The sequence below is a fragment of the Nyctereutes procyonoides genome, unplaced genomic scaffold (assembly GCF_905146905.1).
Source record: "Nyctereutes procyonoides isolate TBG_1078 unplaced genomic scaffold, NYPRO_anot_genome, whole genome shotgun sequence".
Classification (NCBI taxonomy): Eukaryota; Metazoa; Chordata; class Mammalia; order Carnivora; family Canidae; genus Nyctereutes; species Nyctereutes procyonoides.
This window is the reverse complement of record NW_026575136.1, coordinates 38,970,483-38,996,309: the sequence shown is the minus strand read 5'-3', so window position 1 is coordinate 38,996,309 and position 25,827 is coordinate 38,970,483. Positions and strand designations below refer to the sequence as shown.

The 25,827-nt window shown below is 39.2% G+C and overlaps 1 protein-coding gene across 5 annotated transcripts in view; it reads right to left on the bottom strand.

The window, feature by feature from the left end:
• Positions 1-25,827, bottom strand: part of ATP9B (ATPase phospholipid transporting 9B (putative)) — a 242,290-nt gene that overhangs the window by 156,666 nt on the left and 59,797 nt on the right. For 4 of the 5 annotated variants that reach the window (XM_055302881.1, XM_055302885.1, XM_055302882.1 and 1 more), the window contains exons 6-7: positions 25,593-25,651; positions 13,520-13,571 (exon numbers count right to left, since the gene is read on the bottom strand). The exons of the other annotated variant lie outside the window; for it this stretch is intronic. In XM_055302881.1, coding sequence (XP_055158856.1) covers positions 13,520-13,571; positions 25,593-25,651 — 111 coding nt within the window. The remainder of the gene's footprint in view (positions 1-13,519; positions 13,572-25,592; positions 25,652-25,827) is intronic. 5 annotated transcript variants of the gene reach the window in all.

The window sequence follows — 25,827 nt, the reverse complement described above, 5'->3', positions numbered from 1 at the left end:
CAACCATCTCCCCTTCCCTTGTGGGTCCTGTAACCCTGGCTCCAGCACTCAGAGCCCAGCTCACACTCCACGGACCCTGGTACCATATCCAGTCTTTGCTCTGCTCTGATGCCAGCAGCCCTTTGTACTCAAAGTGCACATCCATGACTGCAGTACAGGTTCAAGAAAGTGGAAGGAAGCCTACCCTTCCTTTTTACCTTTGAGCTAGAATAAAATGTAAAATGAGAAGCATCTGCTCTTTGGATTTGGTCTGGTCACCTGGTGAAACAGTTCCTATAAGAAAACATTGATTCCTTATTGTAATTTATTCACACTTCAAGACAATGAGTTGGCCCCCTGCCATCCTCGGGAGAAGGCCAGTTAGGGCAAGTGCATTCACGTGTGCATGCACTATGTGTGCTGGATGAGCTACAGTAATCGAGAAGTTTCACTGCAATGTTGTTACTGTTATTACGGAGTCTCAAGTTGACCTACTCTTGGGATGCGGGGCGGAATCTGATTTCCAGACTTACCACATTATAAAGGTTCAAATGTCCAGTGTTCAACAAAAATCACAAGGCACACAGAGAAACAGGAGAGTATGGCCAATTTAAAGAAAAAAAAAAAAAGATAAACAACAAATACTGTCCCTGAAAAAGACCTGACACCAAATCCACTAGACAAAGACTAGTCTAAAAGATGCTCAAAGAACTGAAGAAAGATGTAGAAAGTCAAGAAAACAAACGATGAACAAAATGGAATCAATAGAGAGAAAAAACTTTTATAAAAAGAAAAAGAAATTCAAGAGCTGACAAATACAGTAGTCACAATGAAAAATGCCCTGGAGGGAGTTGAAGGCAGAAGGAAGATCAGCAAACCTGAAGACAGGACAACAGAAGTGGTCCAGCCTGAGGGACAGAAAGAGAGAGAACTGAAAAACCCCAAGCAGAGACTGAGGGGCCCATGGAACCCAGCACTTGATCCAACACTCACACTGTGGGAGTCCCAAAGGAGGAGAGACAAAGGGGAAAAATCATTACTGAAACATCCCTGATGTGATGAAAGACACAGCTAAGAAGCTCAAAGAGGGTCAAGTCAGATGAAGTCGGAGAGACCCAACTGGAGACATATTATAACCAGACTTTCAAAAGACAAAGAAGTGTGAAAGAAGCAAGAGAGAAGAGACTCATCACATCCAAGGGATCTTCAATAAGATTATCTGTGGATTTTTCATCAAAAACTTTGGATCTGAGACAAAGTCACCAATCCGGTTAAAGTGCTGTAAGAAGAAAAACCTGTCAACCAAGAATCCTATATCCAGCTAAACTGTGCTGCAAGGTGAGAGAGAAATCAAGACATTCCTAGATAAGGAGCAAAAATGGTCTCTTCAGGAAATGGTGCTGCCACAACTCAACACCCACATGTGACAACAGCATCCAGACAGACCTTATATCCTTCTCAAAAATTCACTCAAAATGGGCCACAGACCTAAATGTAAAATGTAAAATGCAAAACCATGGAAGTCCTGGACAAGAACACCTGGAGAAAACCTAGGTGACCCTAGTGTTGTATGGTGACCACTTTTTGGATACAGCACCAAAGATGTGAGCCAGGAAGAGAAACAGATGATAAGCTGGACTTCACTAAAATTCAAAACTTCTGTTCTGCAAAAAACATATCAAGAGAATGAGAAGACAAGCCATAGACTAGGAGGGAGAATGTTCCCAAAACACATAGCTGACAAAGGACTGTTATTCAAAATACACAACAAACTCTTACAACTCAATAAGAAACCCATTTGATTAAAAAACAGGCTATAGATCTAAAGAAGACACACGGATGGCAAGTAAGCACATAATCCTATGTCACCGGGGAAACAAGTTACCACCACAAGGAGACACCACTGTAACCCTATGAGAATGGCCCAAGTCATTGACGGGGGACGGGGAGCAACAGGAACCCATAATTACCGGCAGAGGGGGTGCAGCGTGGCACCGCCAGTGTGGATGACAGTTTGTGGTTTCTCACAAAGCTAAACATAACCACAGCGTATTACCCAGCAACTGTGCTCCTTGGCCTTGACCCAAAGGTGGTGAGAACTTAAGCCACACAAAACCTGCACACAGATTTTACAGCAGCTTTTGTCATAACTGCCAAGGCTTGGAAACAACTGGGATGTCCTTCAATAGGTAAATGAATAAACTCTGGTGCATCCAGACAATGAGGAATTATTCAGCCCTAAAAAGAAATGAGCTGTCAGACCATGAAAGACACAGAGAGACTTCATAATGCCTGCCACTCGGTGCAGTGTGAGGAGAGAATCTGATACAGCATTTCAGAAAAGGCACAACTATGGAGACAATGAAACCATCAGTAGTTGCTGAGGGATGAACAGATGGAGCACAGAGGATTTTTACAAATAGTATCATAAAGAAAAATACTCCATATGATGCCATAATGGCAGATACACGTCTTTCTACATTTGCCCAAGCCTGCAGAATGCATACCTTGGAGAGTGAGCCCTCACGTGACAATGTGAGTCTATCTATAGGAACAAGCGCACCACTCCGTTGGGGCCCACTGATGTCGGGCGAAGCTATACGTGTGAGAGTGCAGGCATGTGTGGAAAATCTTTGTACCTTCCTCTCACTTTTTTGAAAACCTAAAACTGCTCTAAAAAAAACCGAATGTCTGAAAACACATTTTAAAAGTGCATTCAGATTAATACAGAATATATCAACCAAAATATTATAAAATTGATCCTCACATGGGTCCACCATAAATGTATTTTCTCTTCCTCATGATTTCTTAATAACATTTTTTCTGCAGCCTACTTTGTTGTAAGAATACAGTGTATAATATCTAGAACATATAAACTGTGTTAAAAGACATATTGCTAAGGGTTCCAGCCAACAGTTGGCTATTAGTAGTTAAGTTCTGGGGGAGTCAAAAGTTTTATGTAAGTTTCCAACTAAATGGGGAGTGGGGTGGGAGGGTAAGCAGCCCTAACCCCTGGGTCATTCAAGGGTCAACTGTACAAACATTTGATCTCTGCAGTAAAGAGAGAAAACACTACAGAAACCCACACTGAAATTTATATGTGAACACTGCAGGGATGGAGAGTACTTCTAGCTGTATGTTTCTCATATTTCTATTTCAGGGCTCCCTTCCCCTATCCGTGTTTGCTCCATCCATCAACCTCACTGACAAGATACTGCTGATCAATGCAGCTCAGCACCAGTGTGGCTCTGGTGTACAGCTGACAACACGCATGGTCGTTTACCAGTGCTCACGCTATGACAGTTATCGGCCGACTGCACTTCCTCTCCACTTCAGCAGCTCATTTCATCAATAACTTATCTAATGGCCTTTTCCCTTTTATCTAGAAGAGACTACAGCAACACAGAAACATTAAATAAAAGGTTTTTACAATATTTTAAACCAGCTATTTATTAGTATTGACGGCATAACCTTAAGTGTCCTGGGTGAAATGGGTTTTAACTTTAAAGATACAGAAATCGTAAGATTACTGGTAGAGGGAGAGGTGAACAGCCTTATAAAGAAGCCTGTGGCTGCTCACAGGCTGTAGTTACCCAGCAGAGACAGGGCCTGAGACTTCAAAATGGTGCCTTCTAAGTCACTTAGATTTAGAAGACAGAGCTAAATGATGCTGGTTTTGTTTTCTGCTACCTAATAGAACCTGTTAAAGATCCCTTACCCAGGGGTGTCTGGATAGCTCAGTGAGTGAACCGTCCAACTCTTGATTTTGGCTCAGGTCACAATCTCAGGGTCATGAGATTGAGCCCCATATCAGGCTTTATGCTGAGCATGGAGTTTATTTATGATTCTCTCTCGCCCTCTGCCCAACACCCCCTTTTCTCTCCTTCTCTCTCCCCCCGCCCAAAATAAGGTCACTTATCCATAAAGCAGCTGAAATGATTTGGTTATTTTACAGTCAAATTAAGATAATTTAAAATGGTTAAAATAAACTACTAGATATTTAAAACAAACAAAAATAAAACATTAAATAAATAAAACAATATCTCACCCCTGGGGAGAGGGGAGGGGAGGTTGTAAATACAGACATATGCTAAGAAGAGTAAATTTATTGATATCTTCAAAATGGTAAATATAGGGGGTGCCTGGGTGGCTCCTTCAGTGGAGTGTCTGTCTTCAGTTCAGGTCATGATCTCAGGGTCCTGGGATCGAGTCCCACGTCAGGCTCCCTGCTCCATGAGGAGCCTGCTCCCCCCTCTGCCCCTTCCCCTGCTCCTTCTCCCTTTCCCAAATAAATAAGTAGATAAAATATATATTTTTAAAAAGTGTAATTAAGACATGATGAAGATTTTACAGGAAGTGCCCTACCTCACGGGGTGTGGCTGTGCTCCTCCTCACCACAGTTTTACAGTCGGTGATGCTCTTGCACATGCTCTCAAGATTCACTGAACTCCCAGCACGCTGAGAGCACTACTCCAGGCACTAACGGTCCTACTGACCTTAGTGTTTAGTCCAACAATGAGAGAAGTAAGCAAAATCAGGAGGAGTGAAAGAAGCTCTGGGAGACACACAGTATGGGGTTGACAAGCAACCAAGACTCAAAATTCTCAAACAGAACCCAGACTCATCATTTGGGGCACACCCAATATCCTATTGTAGAAATGGGGTGGAGCAGTTTCTGTGAAAGTCAGTGAGGGAAACACAGAGCAGCTACCATCTACAATTAAGGGAAAGAGGGCCTCCACAGCAACAGGCTTCATACATCCAGAGAAGTCCCCAGAACAAAGCAGTAGACTAGCTCTGTTAGTGTTACTGTCTTTTCTGCCATGACTGGGATCCTTCTGAACCTCCAAGGCCAAAGAGCCACCATTGCAGATACCACTGGGGCTATGGGGGGAGGGATAGAGACTAGGATCAAGTGTCAGGGAGAGAAATTCAGGGACACGGGATTTAATACAAGTGTACTTCTTCGGGGCCTGGCTCATTTAGAAAGTACCTTCCAAAGATCATTATGGGCAGAGACTAACAGAACACCCCAAACTAAGAAGAAATAAATATGGTATCTACTCTCTTAATTAGAAACTTCTACATCCAAGGCAGCCCCCGTGGCCCAGCAGTTTAGGGCCACCTTCAGCCCAGGGTGTGATCCTGGAAACCTGGGATCAAGTCCCACGTCAGGCTCCCTGCATGGAGGCTGCTTCTCCCTCTGCCTGTCTCTCTGCCTCCCCTCCCCCCACCCCATTCCCCATCTGTCATGAATAAATAAAACCTTAAAAAAAAAATTTCCACATCCACTCCTCAAAAACTATATGGAGACATATGTGCATAATAAAAAGTCACTTATTTCTCCCCGAAACAAGAGGTTACTAATGTTGACTGAGCATCTCCTAGGGGGTCTGTGCTGCTCTACATATATCTGAGGCCCTATCAGACAGTAGGCAGGTGACATGCCCCTCTTCCAAGCTCAGAGGCCTCACTGGGGAGGGCAGAATGAACAGCACAATGCCACCTTGAGGTCCATCTGACTTTAAACCCCTCTGCTGTACCATCACACAAAATTCACTACAGTTGATTAGTGAACACTCTGAATTGTGTTATACAAACATCAAAAACTGTATTTGAGTGCTGGTTGTTGTTCAGATAACTGTTTTTTTAAGTGACTTGGCTAACCTAATTCTGTGACATCAATTTCCCCTGTAGCATGCCCTGTGTCACTGACCAGATTTTTATTCCCGGCTTTCTAGGGGCTGCTCCGAGCCTCACATCAACTTCCTGTTGGCCAAAAGTGGTGTCTGAATGCAATCAGTCAGATTTTCACCCTTTACCGCTGGAAACATGTGGCTTGGATGCTCTTCTCCCCAGTGCAGAAGTCAGTTCGTGATTCTACCCCTGGTTCATTCAGGGATGGACCAGCAGCTTGGAGGTTCTCTATGTCTACTCCTGGGACCACAGCTATGGTTTTGGCATCTGTGCAATCTTCTAGACCAACGAGGAGGCATGTGATTTCATTTCTAAGCTTAGCCTCCCAGGAACTACCACTGGGCTGAGCAGCACATCCAGAAATTTGCTTAGGAAGCCTGTTAAGACTGCCCCACTCTGGCTGCCCCTGAACAGAGTAGCCTAACACACGCACACAGTGTTGAGTGTGAACCAGTGGGACTCTTACCCTGGTACTGGCAGTAAAATTTCTCACCAGGCTTCCACGTCCTTTGTCGGTGTATATCACAGGCCCTGTGAACAGCTGGCCACCAAGCTCTCCATGGTTTTCACCACCACCCTTAGGCACATGGTTTTCACCACCACCCTTAGGCACCACCACCCTTGCAGCAAGGTCTGCAAAGATCTCTGGCCCTCCCCCCGGAGATCCTCTGGGACAAGGCACTGGAGAATGAAAGGGGACAGCCAGCTTGATCTACAGTGACACCTTCCTTGCTTCTAAGTGGGTGCTGGGGTTAGGAGAGGGGCTGTGGTAGCCCCACCAGGCATGTTACTTCTGCTGATAAGCTAGCTGGTGGGGGACCTGCTGGGGCCCCATTACTCCCAGTTTCTCAAAACTGGGCATAGCTTTTGCCTCTGAAGGGAAACTGGTCAACAGAAGGGAGACTCTGCACACCAGGCCTGGGGAAATGAGCGACTAATGGACACTCTTTGCAGGGTGCCACCCTGGCTTGGCAGGGTAGTAAGGGCATGGAGCTGGTAGCAAGGACATGAAGCCAGTCTCTGAATTCTTGGCTGCACTGGTGTGGAGCAGAAGCTTCTTCCCAATGGAGTCAAATGCCACAGAATCAATTTGTTCTTACTGAGAAAGATCTCTGAAAAATAGTAAAACAACTACTCTCAAAAGAAACAGAACTGAACACTTAATTTATCTTAGGGGTTCTCTTCAATGAAAGAAAAAAATAAAAAGTCCTGTAGTGCTTTTCATCCAGGGGTGATTTTGCCCCCAGAGGGCACTTGGAAACTTCTGGAGACATTATTTTCAAAGCTGGGCAGGGAAGAGGGTGCTACTGGCACCTAGCGATGTGAGGCAGGAGCACCGTTCAGCACCCTATGGCGTGTAAGACAGACCAGACCACCACAATGAAGAAAGCCGGGGCCCAAGGTGCCAGCAGTGCTCTAGGAGATGCTGCTGTTCCCAGGGCCCGACACAGCACAGCAGGAAGACCAGCCTTGGACTGAGCACTGGCTCTGTATCTCACTCACAAGTGCTCCTTGTCCAGTGACCTCACCTCAATAAAGTTTTCATCTGCACAGTGGGAAACATCAAATTTGGAGGTGCGTTGTAAAATTTAGAGGAAAATCTATGAAATTCTGCCAGTGACTGCCATATACCAGGAGCTTATTTAGCTACTATTTCTCAATTTGGGGGAACTAGTTATGGTAGACATGCCAGAAAGTATCTTCAGAGCCCAGTCCAGAACACCTCTTACACAATGTCCTAAAACTAAGATGGGTCTGTGCAAACCCACATCCGTGCTAGCCTCATTCTCCCTGGAACCCTCTGAAAGAAATGCAGTCCTACACATCACGAGCATTTTCTTGCTCTCTTACTACTTTTCTCTGTCAGCTAATGCACTTTCAACTAATCACAGTTCAGTATCTGAAACATGCCCCACGCAAACCCTTCACCAATTATACTTCTAATTCTTTTAACTGCTCTCTGCCACGGGCACTAATACTACCAGTTTGATTCTAGGACACTCACAGAAGCCAAGTCACTCTCCTAAGGTATAGTAAGATGGAGAACTATAAAATAAAATGATTTCTGAGTCATCTACTGTATCCAGTGAAGACTTATTAGGAGACCTTTGTCTGATTATATGTATTTTGAAAAATATAAGTACATAAATAAATTTTGTTATGCGTTACTTGTCAAAAGACCTATCATAAGGAGACTATTTTACAAACTGGTTTCAGCTAAAAAGGAGCATATGAAAATTTGCAGTGAATGCTATTTCAAAGTTGATATTTTCTTCTTAAATATATGCATGTTTATATATGTGCATGTGTGTGCTTGTGTGTGTTCTGATACAAAAGATAACCTCATAGGGACTGAATTCTACATTCTGTCTGACACGTACTTTGAGATGTCACTGCCAACAGCTCTACTCTAGGTTTGCTTTCTAACATATAAAATAATAAGAAGGGAGAATCTCTAGAGTCTCTTATATTTCAAATATTCTGTTTCTAAAAGTGAAACTAAGGGGCACCTGGGTGGCTCAGTGGCTGAACATCTGTCTGCCTTAGGCTCAGGGCATGGATCCCAGGGTCCTGGGATGGAGTCCCGCATCGGGTTCCCCACAGGGAGCCTGCTTCTCCCTCTGCTTATGTCTCTGCCTCTCTTTCCATGTCTTTCATGAATAAATAAGTAAAATTTTTAGAAATAAATAAACAATAAAAATGAAACGAGTACCAAAGTTCTATAAAATTATTAAACACCGTAAGGAAAAAAAAAAATAACGTAAGGAATATAGTTGTCTTTCTTTAAAGAAAAAAGGACATGCTTCACGTTAAATGATTATATGCTATTTTAAAAACTTAAGGGCAATGGACATATTACTTATCTTTGAGTACGGTTAATATTATTAACCTCGCAGTAAATTATATGATTTAAAAAGAGAGAATCAACTGTAGCAAAATCAGGAGTATGGCCAACTTGCTGTGTCTTACATGTACTATATCTAATAATGTTTAACAGCAAGCAGTAGCTACCATGGAGATCAGTGAAGACTCAGCAAAAATGAATTATTAAATTGGTCTGCTTATATCCCGTTACAGACTTCTTATGAATACTTGATTTTATTTTGTATAATTGACAAGAGCTGACAGGAAAGGACAGGTTTAATGACAATCAAATTAAGATCAACTAGGCTACGTGTCACACAGGAGAGCAGCATCAAGTGGTGATAAAGTAACTGATGGGACACGATGAGACAGAGCACCAGAGTCTGTCATATACCGTGATAAGTTATCCTGTAATATTAGGAGATTGCTTGCAAGAGCTCACGTACCCAATAGCTCTGAAAGAGATGGGTACAGTATATGATCGACAAAAGAAAAATAGACATTGACTTCGCATATGTAATACCAGATCGTTTGCCACTAAACTTGATTTCTAAATCATTTATATGACTTAATGACCCTGCATGAAATTTTTAAGCTGGTGGGAAGATGAATAGCACCAAGGAGACAATGTGGATGAGCACAGTGTCATTACCTACCCCCACCCCTAAACAGGTGACGGCTGAGCTATTGTAATATGTCCTAACACTTAAACTATAATGTCATCACTTAGGAGACAAGTGAAAAAGATATTGGCATTTATAAGAGATTGATGAAAATTAGTTCTAAAGCATTAATTTCTCTTAATACCACTAAAAGAATTGTGTGCATTCAGGAGATATTTGATCTGAATTAAGAAACTGATGAAGCCATTGATTAATTGGAATTTAAGCCATCAGTCCCCAGATCCATCAACAGCTTCATCTGCATTCTAAACAAGCAGAAGCTGGCCCCACAGAAGGCCCTGTGTTAATACACAGTCAATATGACACCACAGAGACTCCCTGAGTTGCAACTGTCCAAACTTGGACACACCACACAGATTTAACACTTTTATGCTGGCTAAGGCTTGAAGATTTTTATTTTATTTTAATAGATAATGTACTATCAGATTCTCCTGAACTAAAACTGACAAGTAGTAAAATAATATCAATAGCGTTAGCAGGTAAACAATCCTGAATATGTGTACTTTTGAAAACGAGACAATTAAAAAACTTAAAATAATCACTTAAGTCACAGAAACAGAATTTCTAAAGCTAAGAATTCCTGATTTAAAGCAATATTATGACATATTTTATCCAGCAGGGAAGGTATTTGTCTATTTTATAAAAAAGAATAAGAGCATGAAATAGCAATCTAACATTTTAGTGTCTGTATATCTGTAATCAGTGATAGTTTTAACAATTTAAATTTGATAGAAAAAAATAATAAAACTAAGAAATATAATAGAACTGTAAGCTTAAACAGACTATAATAAGGTCTAAGTCAGATCCAATAATAATCTACCAGGAATATATGAAACAATAAAAATAATTAGCATACATGCACATTATGTACATTTTTTTAGGGAACAAGGTGATAATTCTTAAGAATCTCAGTGAGATCCAGGACCTCCAAAAGACTGATTATTATTACACTACCACATGTCCCTACAACATGAAACCCAAGGGAAAACTAGAGGGAAAGAAAATGTTTTTAAAAATCATCAGTTTAGATAGAATGTCCTTTACACAAAGCTAACATAATAAAGAGTATCTTGTTAGTGCTTAATGCTTGAATATTCTATTTATGTGTTGCTGCTGTAAGTCACTCAAAGGCTGAAGAACGTAAACTGCTGTTAGTCACATCTTCAACAAGGCATTCATATTGTCCAGCCCTCAGACTCCTCCTCTACAAAATGGACAGTTCTCATCATCTTCCAGCTTTAAAGTGGTTATTTTTCATCTTTTATCTCCTAACACAACCTGTATTTCTTTTTAAGTTAATTATCTGTGTATTTCCATATTCAGGTTCATTTCTACCACAGTCATTAAAAGGTCAATTAATATAAAACCATCTCTCAAACGTAAACATTTTTGCTATTCATTACACTGAATACATTTAGAAACAAAGACAAACAAATCTTAAACAAATAGGTGATGTAAACAGGGATGACAGTGTTAAAAAAAAATCTCTGAAAATCCACTCCGTAATTTTGAGACCATCAGTAAAAAAATCATCAAAGGCAACCTTTTCAGAATTCTGGAGAATAATCAAAGACTTGCAACAGTCTCAGGTGCATTTATTCAAGAAACACGGCTAAATCGAGCTGAGTGAGAGTGAGCTGTGTAGTGTTCTGTCTTCTCCCACTCCCAAACCCTCTTCCCCCTAAGCCTATGGTTCCACGGTGACTGAGAAAACTGAAATTCTAGCAGCCACTGATGGGGACAAATCAGGGCTGGGCTCCTCAAATCCATGTCCAGAGAACTGTAATCACTTGACCAATTAGGGCTTTGCCTGGATTTGACCTTACCCAGAGCACATATATCAACAACAGTGTTTTCTCTGGACTGTTCATCAGAAAACTATCAGTAGCAACTGTTTAACATCACAGCTACTTCAGCTGGTGACAGAACTGTGGTAAACAAGGTGACCAAAAAATTTAAAAGAAAATCTAGAAAATCAGACGATGTAAAGGAGGCTCTGACAAATCCTAACACATTCCTGGGAGCCCAGAAGCCACCTGCCTGTGCAGAGCTGCACATATGCCCAGGAACACCTAAAGGGTCTTCATGTCTCATGCCAGTGACCTTGAGGCTCTATATAAGCAAGAAGTGAAAGCAAGGCAGAGCTGTCCACTGCGGCCATAGCACTGCAGATGTTAAGGGAACATGAGCTACTATTAAAGATAAACCTTGCAGTTTGGGTACTTAAATATCTCCCTTATAGAATCACTTGGTAATGGGAGAGGAGAGAGCTCTGTTCCACACAGTCATTCATGAACCCAGGCTGAAGAGCAGCTTCTAAGATTACCCTACTCATGGACACTAAACTGACACTGGGAAGGAAAGAGTCAACAGCTACAAAAGAGGTTAAAACTAGGCCTGGAAGTGGCACACAAGACTGTCAGCTGTCTTCCTTTGGCCAGACCTCAGCACACCAGCCTCAGCGCACCTCCTTTGGCGAGACCTCAATGTACCAGCCCAATCTAACAGAAAAGGGAGTCTAGTTGTATTTCTGAGAAGAAAGAGAAATGGACTGCAAGAGGAGCTCTGCAGTCTGCTCCACAGGAAGAAGAAAACCTCTGATCAGTAAAACAATACATAAAGTACATCAAGCAGGGCAGCCCGGGTGGCTCAGCGGTTTAGCGCCGACTTCAGCCCACGGCCTGATCCTGGGGTCCCAGGAACAAGTCCCACGTCAGGCACCCTGCATGGAGCCTGCTTCTCCCTCTGCCTGTGTCTCTGCCTCTCTCTCTCTCTCTCTCTCTCTCTCTCTCTCTGTGTGTGTGTGTGTCTCTCATGAATAAATAAATAAAATCTTTAAAAAAACAAAAAAGGACATTAAGCATATTGATTATTAGGTGTAGCTGAACTCTTCTGTTAATGGCAGCCTCATCTTAAAATGTAAATAACCATAACTATAGTTGATGAAAAAACATTTTTCTTTCTCATGACTTAAAATGTCCTTTGGAAAAAATGCTGTTTATATATGGAGAAAAGGCTAAATTAACAACTCTAGCACCTGATGGCTCAGTTGGAAGAATATGTGATTCTTGATCTCAGGGTCATGAGTTCAAGCCCCATATTGGGTGTAAAGATTATTTAAAAATTAAAAAAAAAAATAAAATAAATTAACAACTCTAAAATTTAACTTTGCCATTTCTAGAGTTTTCACACTACAAATAATAAGACATATATATTGAGCTTCCAATCTGAGCTTCCTAGAAAAATATTGTCCATTTATTCAACAAAGTCAGAAATGCAACACAGAAGGAACTTGGGTATTACTTGATAAACCTCTCTCTCTCTTTTTTTAAAGATTTATTTATTCATGACAGATACAGAGAGAAAGGAAGAGACATAGGTAGAGGGAAAAGCAGGCTCCCTGCAGGGAGCCTGATGCGGGACTCAATCCCAGGACTTCGGGATCATGCCCTGAGCCAAAGGCAGATGCTCAACTGCTTGAGCTACCCAGGTGCCTCACCTCTCATCATTTTAGACGTTATGAAAATGCGTGACCATGTATCTAGGTCACATAATTAAGAACTGACCTAAGCAGACTAGACTTTAGGTTTCCTGATTTCCAACACACAGTTCTTTTCCTTGACCACATGAGGCTTCCATCTCATTACCCCCTTTCCACCTTCTTCTTACTGGTGAAAGCTCAGGTCATATAAATATCATTTACCCTGTGAAACCCACTCACCTAAGCAAATTGTCTGTTTCCTCTCCTGTTACCCCCACCCGTCTTATAACTCTTAAAAGTATCTATATAATCAGAGTATTACTGTCAATGTATGTATATCCATACATAAGTAGATCATGACCTCTTTGAAGGGAAAAATTCAGTCCCATTCCCTTTGTATCTGATGCAACAAGTAATATCTGGCACAAAAACAAAACAAAACAAAACAAAAAGTAATACCTGGCACAAAGTAAGTGGTAAATAAATTTTTGCTGAATTAATAAAACTGAAAATACAGAATAGCAATCAAATTTTGAGCAACATCACCATTTAATTACTTGGATATCAATACAGCTTTGAATGAAAACACTCATTTGATATAAAGGTTGTGATAGGACCGTATTTTTTAAAACAAATATTTACAGTAAAGATCACCATTTTAAATATCAACAGTAAAATGTGATTCAGGATTAACGAATTCAATGTATCATCATTTGAAGAAAACTTTTATAAGAATAAATTTAACTTTACCTTTCAAAATGAAAATTAAACTAAAATACTAAATGACCAGCAATTTAAATACAAATAAAAATACCTGCTTTTTCTGATGTCCTAAGAAATACCATGTCCGATGGAATTCTTTGATTCTGCAGAGAGTAATATAAAACACTAATTATATATATGTAAGCTTATAAAGTAATACAATTTCATTACAAAGCAGAAATAGCTAGTAAAAATAAAAAAGTGAGAATTAAAATTTATGAAGCAATGAACATTAATTTGTATAATTTATATTTAAATTCATTTTTTAGTTGAATTTCTTTACAATTCTCTCTCATTAACAAACCATGAAATGGCATTTGGGATGACCTGAAAACTGCTCCATTTATGAAAAATGATAAATATTGCCTCTTCTGTGTCCTCTTTGTTAACTGAACTCATACATACAGTATAGCGATTTTAGTCCTATAAAAAATTATGCCCCCTCCCTATTAGATTAAATAACCCTACAAAGTGAGAACAGAATTCCTCCAAAGCCTAACACAAAACAGAACATACCATAAATAAAACATTTACTCAACGGTGAACAAAGGAATAAATGTACAACTGAGCAAACAAACAAAAAAAATAAGCCCTACAAATTTGAGAGAGACTCTTTTATCAAGCAGAGAAGGACAAAAAACTTAAAGGTACTTACAAGCATATAAGCTTATATGAGTATTTGCTATCCATACATTTATTTAATCATTACTAATAATTTTGTCAATTGGAAAAGCTGTATCAAACTAAAGAAAAAATATATGGTAAGAACACATCACAGAATTTCATGAAGTACTTGTATTTTTTGAGAACTAAGTAAAGATTTACCCACACATGATAAATGGATTACTTGTCAATAACCAAGCAATAAAAACAAATATAAGTCATTCAAGGTGAAAATGATATGTTGTGGGCCAAAGCTATCTCTTTCTAACAAGAAGGATCAATTATTAATATCTAAAGAACTCATAGGTCAAAAAAGAAAGCATAATATAATTTAGAAAATATTTTTAACTGAATGATAACAAAAACTCAACATAGCAAAGTGTGTGAAACCATTCTGCCAAAGCCAAAGAAAAATGTTGAGGAAAAGAGATAAAAATAAACGCACACAATATATAACGGAAGCTAAAAATACAAGCTAAATATCCACTTGAAAGTAAGGGGAAAAAAAGCCAATGAACCCCAAAGAAAGTACGAGGATATAAGCAAATACTAAAACAAAAATTAGTGACACAGAAAATAAGTATATACATACAAGTAATGGACAGCAAGAAAGTATTTTTTAAATATGCCCATTTCACTAGTAAGAAAAACTAAGGTTAGACTATAACTAACAAAAGACAAGCAAGTCAAGTTCTCTAAACGAAAACTATCAAGCATTACTGAAAGAAGTTAAATAAAACCTAGAGAACACATCATGTCCTAAAATCAGGATGCAAAGATGTCTGTCATGTGCCCATCAATTGACCTATATATTTAACATAAACCCAATCAAAATCTTAACATGTTTTTTGGGAGGAATTGACAAGGTATTCCTAATATTTACAGGGAAATCCAAAGGCCAAGCATGAGTAAGACAAATGTGAGAAACACAGAAGGCTGGCTAAGTCTACAATATACCAAAACTAAAATATTAAACTAGAACAGTGAAGGCAAGATGGCATTTCATTAAGATAGGTAATTATAGGGCAGCCCTGGTGGCTCAGTGGTTTAGCGCTGCCTTCAGCCCAGGGTGTGATCCTGGAGACCCGGGATCAAGTCCCATGTCAGGCTCCCAGCATGGAGCCTGTTTCTCCCTCTGCTAGTGTCTCTGCCTCTCTCTCTCTCTGATGAATAAATAAATAAAATCTTAAAAAAAAAGATAGGTAATTATAAGCAATGTAAACATAGAGATCCAGAAGGGAGGTCCACATGAAAATGGATACTGGATTAATGAGAAAGGTGCCACTGCAGAGCAGTGACAGAATTATCCTTTAACTAAACAGTGTTGAGAAACTTCGATATATACAGGAGATGACAGGAGATAACAAATGCTACATCTCTGTATCAATCAAAACATAAGAATCTATGCCAAATGAATTCTCCTTCTAAATGTCAAAGTCAAAACAATAAAGCCCTAAAAATATTATAGAATATTTTCATGGCTTTTTGGTAGGGAATATTTCTTCCCCACCAAACCTAAAAAGACTCCACCTTCTCCACAACCAAAAATTTAAAAAAACAAAAAACCCCAACGATAAATGAAAAGATTAATAAAGTGGACTTCATCAAAATTAAGAAGATCTGTTCAGGGGCAGCCCGGGTGGCTCAGCAGTTTAGCGCCGCCTTCAGCCCAGGGCCTGATCCTGGAGACCCGGGATCGAGTCCCATGTGGGGCTCCCCACATGGAGTCTGCTTCTCCCTCTGCCTATGTCTCTGCCATTCTCTCTCTCTCTCTCTCTCTCTGTCTCTCATGAATAAATAAAATCTTTTTTAAAATTTTTTTAAAAAAGAAACTCCCAGCCAGAATATATAAAGGCCTATAAACTGTTAAGAAAAGAAGGGATAACTTAGAAGAAAAATGCGAAGTGATTTTAACAGGCTCTTTCCAAATAAAGAGATTCTCAAAATTGGGACGCCTGTGTGGCTCAGTGATCGAGCGTCTGCCTTTGGCTCAGGGCATGATCCAGGAGTCCCATGATCCAGGAGTCCCAGGATCCTGCATGGAGACTGCTTCTCCCTCTGCCTGTGTCTCTGCCTCTCTCTCTAGGTCTTTCATGAATGAATAAATAAAATCTTTAAAAAAAAAACAAAAAAAAAAAGATTCTCAAAATCATGTGAAAAGGTGTCCAACCTTATTACTTTTCAAGAAAAGGTATGTTAAAACCACAACTACTACATACATATTGGAGATGCTAAATTAAAAAGGCAGACAATGCCAACTGTTGGGAAACATGAAGCAACAGGAACTCTTACACACCGATTAGAATCTAATTTTGTTCACAACCTTACAAAATCATTTGCAGTACCTACTAAAGTGGCGCATCACATACCCCAAAATCCAACAACTCTACTCTTTAAGTATATATACGATAGCAATGTGTGCTCAAATGAGCCAAAAGGCATGAGTCCAGTATGACATGTTACTATCACTTCTGATAGGCAAAACAAATAAGCCACCACCAGAATGGATAAAAGACAAAATGAACGAATTATGGCTATACACAACAAAATGGAAGAATCTCACAAACAGTAGTGGGTCAAAAGAAAAGTACCCACCTAAATACACACTTCTTGAAAAGCAACTACTCACAAACTCAATTCTGAATTTATGCCAGTTCTATGCTGTCTAGGTCACTATAACTCTGAATAAAGTTTTAATGGAGAAGTATGAATACTATAATTTTATCCATCTTTTTCAAAACCATTTTCACTATTCTGGGTCCCTTGTATTTCCACATGAATTTTTAAATTGGCTTCTCAATTTCTGCGAAGAAGTCAGCTGGGATGTTGAGAGGGATAGCACCGAATATGCAGATCAATGTGGGGAGTACTGCCATTTTAACAATATTAGTACTTCTAATCCATGAACATAGGATGTCGGGACACCTGGGTGGCTCAGCGGTTGAGCATCTGCCTTCAGCTCAGGGTGTGATTCTTGGATCCTGGGATCTAGTCCCACATCGGGTTCCCCACAGGGAGCCTGCTTCCCCCTCTGCCTATGTCTCTGCCTCTCTCATGAATAAATAAAATCTTAAAAAAAAATAGGAATGTCTCTCCATTTATGGAGGTCTTCTTTAGTATATTTCAACACTGCTTTGTTGTTTATTCTTAACAATAATTTAACTTATGAGTATTTTATCTTTTTTAACACTATAATGGATTTTTTTTCTTAATTTCACTTTCAGACCATTACTCTTTATTCTCTTCCCGTTTTATCTTTTGTGAAGCAGTCATAAATAAACTAGGTAACTTCAATCATTGGATACTTTCTATTTGTCCTTTCCTCAAGACAAGGAACCACACAGAAGAGACCTGTGTTTTATTAACATTATACAGCCTAGTATGATGTACAACTGTTTCTCTGACCCTCCCACCCATTCAGGATATATGGACTGTGTCTGATTTGGGGCTAGTATGGATAATGCAGGCATACGCATTCATGTATGGCCTTTTATGCCAACTTAAATTAACATTTTTTGTGTTAAAAAGTCCAAGAGTTCAACTGCTGGGTCGTATAATAATTGCATATTTAATTTTTTAGGAGACTAATGACTTTCTAGAATAAGTGTAACATTTGATAATCTCACCTAAAATGTATGAGTGATCTATTTTCTTCACATCACTGCTAGTTAGCATCTGGGGTTGTTATCAGTTTTCACGGTAGCCATTCACTCAGTGTGTCCTGATATTTCACTGGGTTTTTTTTTTTTTTTTAATTTATTTATGATAGTCATGGAGAGAGAGAGAGAGAGAGGCAGAGACACAGGCAGAGGGAGAAGCAGGCTCCATGCACCGGGAGCCCGATGTGGGATTCGATCCCGGGTCTCCAGGATCGCGCCCTGGGCCAAAGGCAGGCGCCAAACCGCTGCGCCACCCAGGGATCCCTTTCACTGGGTTTTAATCTGTGTTTACAGATTACTAATGACATGGAATATTTTCTCATGTGCTTATATTCCATCAGTAATCTTCTTTGGAGAAAAGTCTCTTCCATCTTCTACTCATTTTCTAATTTGATTTTTCTTTACTGTTGAATTTTTACATATTCTAGATGGTATAGTATGGTGGTAAGTATTTTCCTCACCTGTACCCTGTGTTTTCATTGCATCTTTCATAAGCACAAACTTTTAATTTTAATGAGATGCAACTTACCAGTTTTTTTTCTTTTATGAATTGTGCTTCTAGTGCCTGAGAACAATTTTTCAACACTAGATTCTGAATATTTTCTCCTTAATTTTTTTTTAAGTTTTTATACTTCGACAATTTTCATTTAAATCCATGATCCAGGGCAGCCCTGGAGGCGCAGCGGTTTAGCGCCACCTGCAGCCCAGGGTGTAATCCCTGGAGACCTGGGATCGAGTCCCACATCAGGCTCCCTGCATGGAGCCTGCTTCTCCCTCTGCCTGTGTCTCTGCCTCTCTCTCTCTGTGTGTCTCTCATGAATGAATAAATAAAATCTTTAAAAAAAATGAAAAAATCCATGATCCATTTTGTTCTTAAATTTTGTTAGTTAATATATAGTGCAACATTTGTTTCAGGAGTAGAATTCAGTGATTTCATCACTTAAATACAACACGCAGTGCTTATTCCAACAAGTGCCTCTTTAATGCTCATCACCCATCTAAGTCCATCCACCTCCCTCCATCAACCTTTAGTTTGTTCTCTGTAGGTCAGAATCACTTATGGCTTGTTTCCCTCTCTCCTGTTTTTCTTTTCCCTTTCCCAACGTTCATCTGTTTTCTTAAATTCCACACAAGTGAGATTACATGGTATTTGTCTTTCTCTGACAGCCCAAATGTCCATTGACTGATGAATGGATAAAGATGGAGTGTGTGTGTGTGTGTGTGTGTGTGTATACACACAAACAGAATACTACTCAGCTATCAGGAAGAATGAAATCTTGACATTTGCAATGATGTGGATGGAGCCAGAAGGTATCATGCTGAGTGAAATAAGTTAGAAAAAGACAAATTCCATGATCCATTTTTATTGAATATCTATATAAAGCATAACATTTAGAGTAGGTTAATTTTTTTTAACCCATGTATGTCTACTAGCTCCAGCCTCATTTGTTGAAAAGGCTAACCTTTCTCCATTTTAATTGCTTTTGCACTTCATCAAAAATCACTTGAGCATCTGTGTATATCTATTTCTGGGTCCTCTGCAATGTTCCACTGACCTTTGTTTCTACTCTTCTTACACAGTGTTAATAACTATAGCTACATAGCATTCCATAACATCAGGAAGTGATCCCTCTCACTTTTTCCTTCTTGTCAAGACTGTTTTTGCCATTTTAGCCTTTACAAATTAGTTTTAGAATAAGCTTATTTTGTCTAAAAAAATAAAAACAAAACCTTGCTGAGATTTTAATGGGAATTGTATTAAACCTATATTCAATTTTAGGAAAACCAAAATGTTCCAACCCAAGACTAGAGTGTCATTTCATTACTTTCATGAGCACACTGTTATTTTTAGCATACCTACGATTTTGTTTTCATAGTAGGGACTATAAGAGTACTTCAGTTTTTATTTGTTTCCACATGTTGGAAATGGGATTGGTTTTTGAGTGGTGACCTTGTAATTTGCCACTTTGCTGAACCTACTCATTATCATTAGTTCAGGAGGTTTTTCATAGGTTCCTTGGAATTGTCTATGTACATAATCATGTCATCTACAAACAGGGACATTCTTATTTCTTCCTTTCCAATCTGAATTCCTTTTATTTCCTTTACTTGTCTTATTCTATGTAGCTAGAAATGTTAGCTGAATTAAGAGTGGCAAGAACAAACATCCTTGATTTACTCCCAATCTGAAAGAGAGGCATTCAGAATTTCACCATTAAATATGATGTTGGCTGTTATGTTTTTACAGAAGCTTTTTAAGCATAATTAAGGCAATTATCATCTAATCCAAAACTGTGGAGAGTTTTTATCATGAATGGGTCTTAGATGTAGTCAAATGTTTTTCCTTCATCAGCTGGTATGATCATCTAATTTTTAGTCTGTCATAGTGTGGATGACACTGGGTGATTTTAGAATGTTGAACTAGCCTTCAGTACTCTGAATAAGCTCCACTTTGTCATGATATAGCATTTTCTATATATATTGCTGTTATCAATTGGCAATTATTAAAAAAATTTTTTTGTCTATATTCATGAGGGATATTTGTGGATTTCTTTTGTTATGTTTTGTCTTGTGCTGGTATGAGGACAGTAACTAGACTCCTTTTTTCTTTTTTTAAGATTTATTTATTTATTCATGAGAGACTGAGAGAGAGAGCGGCAGAGACCTAAGCAGAGGGAGAAGCAGGCTCCCTGCAGGGAGCCTGATGTGGGACTCAACCCGGGATCCTGAGATCATGCCTTGAGCTGAAGGCAAACACTCAACCACTGAGTCACCCAGGCATCCCTAGTAACTGGACTCCTAACATAGGCTAGGCAGTGTTCCATCCTCAACTATTTTCTGGAAACTGCTGTGCAAAAATGACACTAAATCTTCTTTAGAGGTCTCAAGGAATTCTTCAATGAAAATATCTGGACCTAGATAATTCCTTCTTGGAAATTTTAAATTGCTCATTCCATTTCCTTACTGTTTGTAGAACCATTCCTATTATCTGTTTCATTTTGACTGGGTTTGGATAGTTTGTGATTTGGGAAGAACTGGTCCATCACCTAAGCGGGTGTATAGACTAGAGTGCAGCTGTTAGTGGTATTCCGTAGTGACCATTTCAATGGCTCAGAAGGAGCAGTAATGTCTCCTCTGTCATTCCTGAGATTGGTGATTGCTTTTGCTTTCACTGATTTGTTATCTTGTCTTCCTATTTTCAATTCCATTGATCTGCTCTTACCTTTATTTCCTTCCTTCTGTGTGCATTGATTTAATTTTGCTCTTCTTCTTCTAGTTTCCTGAGCCAGGAACTTAGATTATTAAGTTGAGATCTTTACTTCTTTCTAATGTCAGCACTGACTACTATGAAATTCCTTTTCAGCACTGCCATACATGCATTCCATGTACTTTGTTGTATTTTCATTTTCATGCAGTTATGTATCTATTCACAAATCCTTATCCCACAACTAAAGTACACTGTTCACTTTCCACATATTTTAGAGTTCTCCTATTGCTGTGCTGTTATGAATTCCTAATTTGATTTTCTATGATGAAATAACATGCTATATGCTGTATGGTTTCAAATTCTTTTCAATTTTTTGAAGTTTTATGGATATGTTTTATCTTGGTGCATGTTCTGTGGACACTTGAAATAGAAGTATGCTCTCCTCCTATTTGGGAGAGTGGTCTGTAGATGTCAGATCTTGTTGGCTGATTCAGTGAGGATCTTCTCTGTCACTGCTGAGTTCCCACCTGGCACTTCTAACCAGAGAGTGGGGCTGAAGTTCTCACTCCTAATTTCTTTTCTTCAGCTCCAACAGTTTTTGATTCATGTATTTTGTGATTTCATTATTTGGTGAGTACAAATCAAGGATTATTTTGTCTTCTTGATGAATAACCCTGTTATCATTATGTGATGTCCCTCTTTATTTTTAGCCATTTTCTTGACTCTGAGCTATATTTCACTAAATATTAATTTGGCCCACCTACTTCTGATTAATTTTTTGTGGTGTATCTTTTCCATTTTATTCTTTTCCTTCATCCTATTTGTGTCACTGGATTTGAATTCCTTGTGAATGGCACATGGCTGGGTCTTTATCCACTCTGCCTATCTCAAGATTGGTATATTTAGACTATTCACAATAAAAGTAATTACTGACACATTAGCACATAAGTCTGCATCTATGATTTTCTGTTGATTTTCTCTGGTATTCATTCTTCAGTTCCAAATTTCTTACTTTTTTGTAGGTTACCTAAACTCTTTTCAGGAGTCCATCTTAGTATCTCAGACTGTATCTCTCTGCATATTTTTTGTAGTGTTTGTTTTGGGTATTAAAATACACATTGTAATATTTATTAAATTATTTAAAACATTTATTAAATTACCTCAAAAAAAAAAAAACACCTGTATAAAGACCTTTCAAAATCAGCTATTAAAAAAAACATGTTTAGGTTGAATAATGAAGGAGGACTCTCAAGTGTCACCTCCAATTCTGCTCTGCTTTGTGCCTACCTGGACTTCAGAGCTGATGTTAGGACCTGTAAGATGACCTGGACAACCTTCAACTTCTAAGTCTCTTCTTTCAAACAGTTACCCTACTTGACACATTCCACAAGTTATAATGTTTCAATTGACATGTTTTTCTAAAAATTTTAGATACTTCTTAGGAGGGTTCCTTGATAAGCCAGGAAACAATCTTCGGATTTTCTTTCTTTGTCCTGCATGCGTAATCTAACCTGGACTGTGCATACTTCTAGCCTACCACTTTTCAAGTGCATGTCAAAAGAGCTGCTTCTCCTAGGGAGAGTCAGAAGCTGCAAAAACAGGAGTTTACACACAGATCCCTTTTACATGAAAGCCCATTCTTCTCCCTTCCACTGTCCCAGGCTGCTGCCCTTCTGTTAGCTGTACAACTCTCAATACCTACAACACTGATCCAAATTGGGTCAGCACACTTTTAAATATCCATACAGCGACTACTGATATACTAAATTTTTCACATTAGGATACAGAATTAGAAGAGCTACCCTCCAACATAAAATCCACCATGGAAATACCCAAGCATTAATTTCTGAGTAGCAAGCAGTATGGTCAAATAACTGAGAAATTACTTTTCTGGTTAGTGGTGTTTCCAATATCTTCAAATAAGAGGTAAAAAAATAAAGCCATCTGCCACCATATTGTTGCTATTTCTTTATAAAGGTTGTATCAATCAGTAACTTTTATCACTACAAAAAACACAAAATTGGAGCACCTGAGTGGCTCAGTGGTTCAGCATCTGCCTTTGGCTCAGGATGTGATCCCGGTGTCCTGGGATAGGGAGCCTGCTTCTCCCTCTGCCTATGTCTCTGCCTCTTTCTCTGTATCTCTCATGAATAAACAGATAAAATCTTAAAAAAAAAAAAAAAGAAAGAAAAGAAAAACCACATAATTGGTTTAACAAATATAAATCTACTACTAAAAATGTATTGTTACACAGCAATTACTAGAAATTATGTCTAAAATTTCTAATACTTACGCTTCTTAGGTAACCAAAATTTGTGGAAAGTTTTTACAGGAAAATGGGTATAAAACTGAAAATATGGAAAAGTACATCAGGTACAGGGGCTACCTCTATTTTTTAGTTTACAACATTTCCTAATGATTAGTGAAAATATTTTAGAAGTCCTTCCCCTAGCTCTGCTACTATACACATGCTCGTTTACAATACTGATCTAGGGCTGGAGTACTTCACACTGCACTACCCATGTAGATACTACATTAAAGTAAAACCTTTACCTGGATGTCTACAAAGTGTCTACGGCATTCATCAATCTCTCACAGATGGAGTACACCTGGGAGGCCAGACAGAAGCTCAAGGGCAATGCCCATAGATCTAGATGTCTATCTCTCATATCCTTCTATATGACTGAAGAGATGAGCTCTTACGCTGTGGCCAAGAAGGGCTCACATGTTACTCAGTAAAAACAGGAGCACTGAAGGGTGCACCACTCCATCAACCTAGGCAGCAAAGGGAAGGAGAACGTGCATCAACAGCAGAGCAAGGGAAATGAGACAAAAGAATGATAAGGCCAAACAGTACGCCCTGGTTCACAAAGAGAGACTCTATATGCTCTTCAAACCCCCCTATCAACACCATACAACCTCTTACAAGGGAAACAAGAATTGCTGACACCAGGTCCCCGCCCATGAGGACATGCTGCTCCCGCTCCCATCTTCTCCTGGCAGGCCACTGTGAGCAGCCTGTGGAGCCAACCCCCTCTTTGTCCCCCACCAACTGACCCCACAGTAGACAGGAGTAAGGGAGGCCTCCAGCCAAAAGCTCATGGAACCAGGGCCCTGAACAACCCCCAAGTGAACTGGAGGTGATGGCCACCTGGCTGTCTGCAGCCCTGAGAAGGACCCGGAGAGAGGACCTACACCAAGCTATGCCCCAATTCCTGACCACAGAACCTGTGAGGTAATAAACACTCATATACAGCTCAACCATCTCTCTTGTTGGCATTTATCCTACAGAAACATGAGATGTATAAGGATGCACATAAAGCACTTTGTAATAGCAGAACACAGACACCATCTGAAAATCTAACCACAGATCAAAAGCTAATAACTTACAGTGTCCATACAACCAAATGCTATGTAAATGAGGTGCAAATCAATACATTCTATTTTCCTATTTTGTAAAATCAAACTAATATACCCCCAAACACTCTTTGTATACACTTACTGTATACAGAGAGATAAAGGGAGATAAAGCCCACTTTAGTCCTGAGGAGAAAGGCCTTCTTGTACCAACCATCCCCAGAAGGTGGCTCAAGCCGAGAACATGGCCTGCATGCCAGATGGCACCAAGGACTTGAACTATTCTCATAAGAGGCCTTATTACAACTTCTCATAAAACATTATTTTTAAAAAGTTGTTCAAGCACCTTCATAAAACATTATTTTTAAAAAGTTGTTCAAGCACCTTAAAAACAGAAAAAAAAGAGAAAAAGGAAGAAAACAAAGAGGCTGTCCATTCATTCACCATCACTCAGGAAAACCAGTGCATATGCAGAAGCACCTCTACCCACAGCAGACAGCCTGTGCAGGCACTCCCCAGGTCACTGCATGACTGCCACTCTGACACCAAGGGCTGCTCTTAATGGCTCTGTCCTGTATTGACCTAAGCTTTTTCTTTCTGATATTCTTGTACTTCCATTTAGCTTTCCTTCCTGAAGTTTCTAAACCCTAAGAATTAATATCCAATCATTGTAATATATCTATCTATAGAAGGTGGTTTTAGAAAATGAAACATATCCTATGATAACCAGGTTCTAACTAATATAATTCTTTTTTAAAAAAATTTATTTATTTATTCATGAGAGAGAGAGAGAGAGAGAGAGAGAGAGAGAGGCAAAGACACAGGCAGAGGGAGAAGCAGGCTCCATGCAGGGAGCCCGATGTGGGACTCAATCCTGGAACTCCAGGATCACAACCTGGGCTGAAGGCAGGTGCTAAACCACTGAGCCACCCAGACATCCCCTCTAATATAAATCTTTGGTCAAATGAAATCATTCTGATAATGCAATATTAAGCAGTTAACACATGACTTACTTTAGACAAAGTACAATTTCACCTGTGCATACTGAAATGTACTAAAGCAAAACAGACTACAGAAAAATCTAGATTTTTCTTCACATACATCATATCGTATACATAGATGTTAAGATTTAAAATAACTGTCTCAAACAATTTCCTTCAGATTCAAAGTTACTGCAATCAGGCTAAATGTTAATCACTGGCATAGACATGTCTAAAATATATTAAAAATGCATCAACCTTTTCCACTATGATGAGGTCTCCAACTTGTATGTCTGAACTCTTAACTTGCACTTTACCTTAAAAAAAAGAAGAAGTATAATCAACCCAAGGAAATAATAGTACACCAGAGTTAAAGTTTCAATTGACAAATAATATTTTAGAAATAATTTTCAGAGGGGGGGAAAAACACTAGATATTTATCTGGACTTATACTTTCAAAATAATTTTATTTCACACAGTCACTAAAAATTAA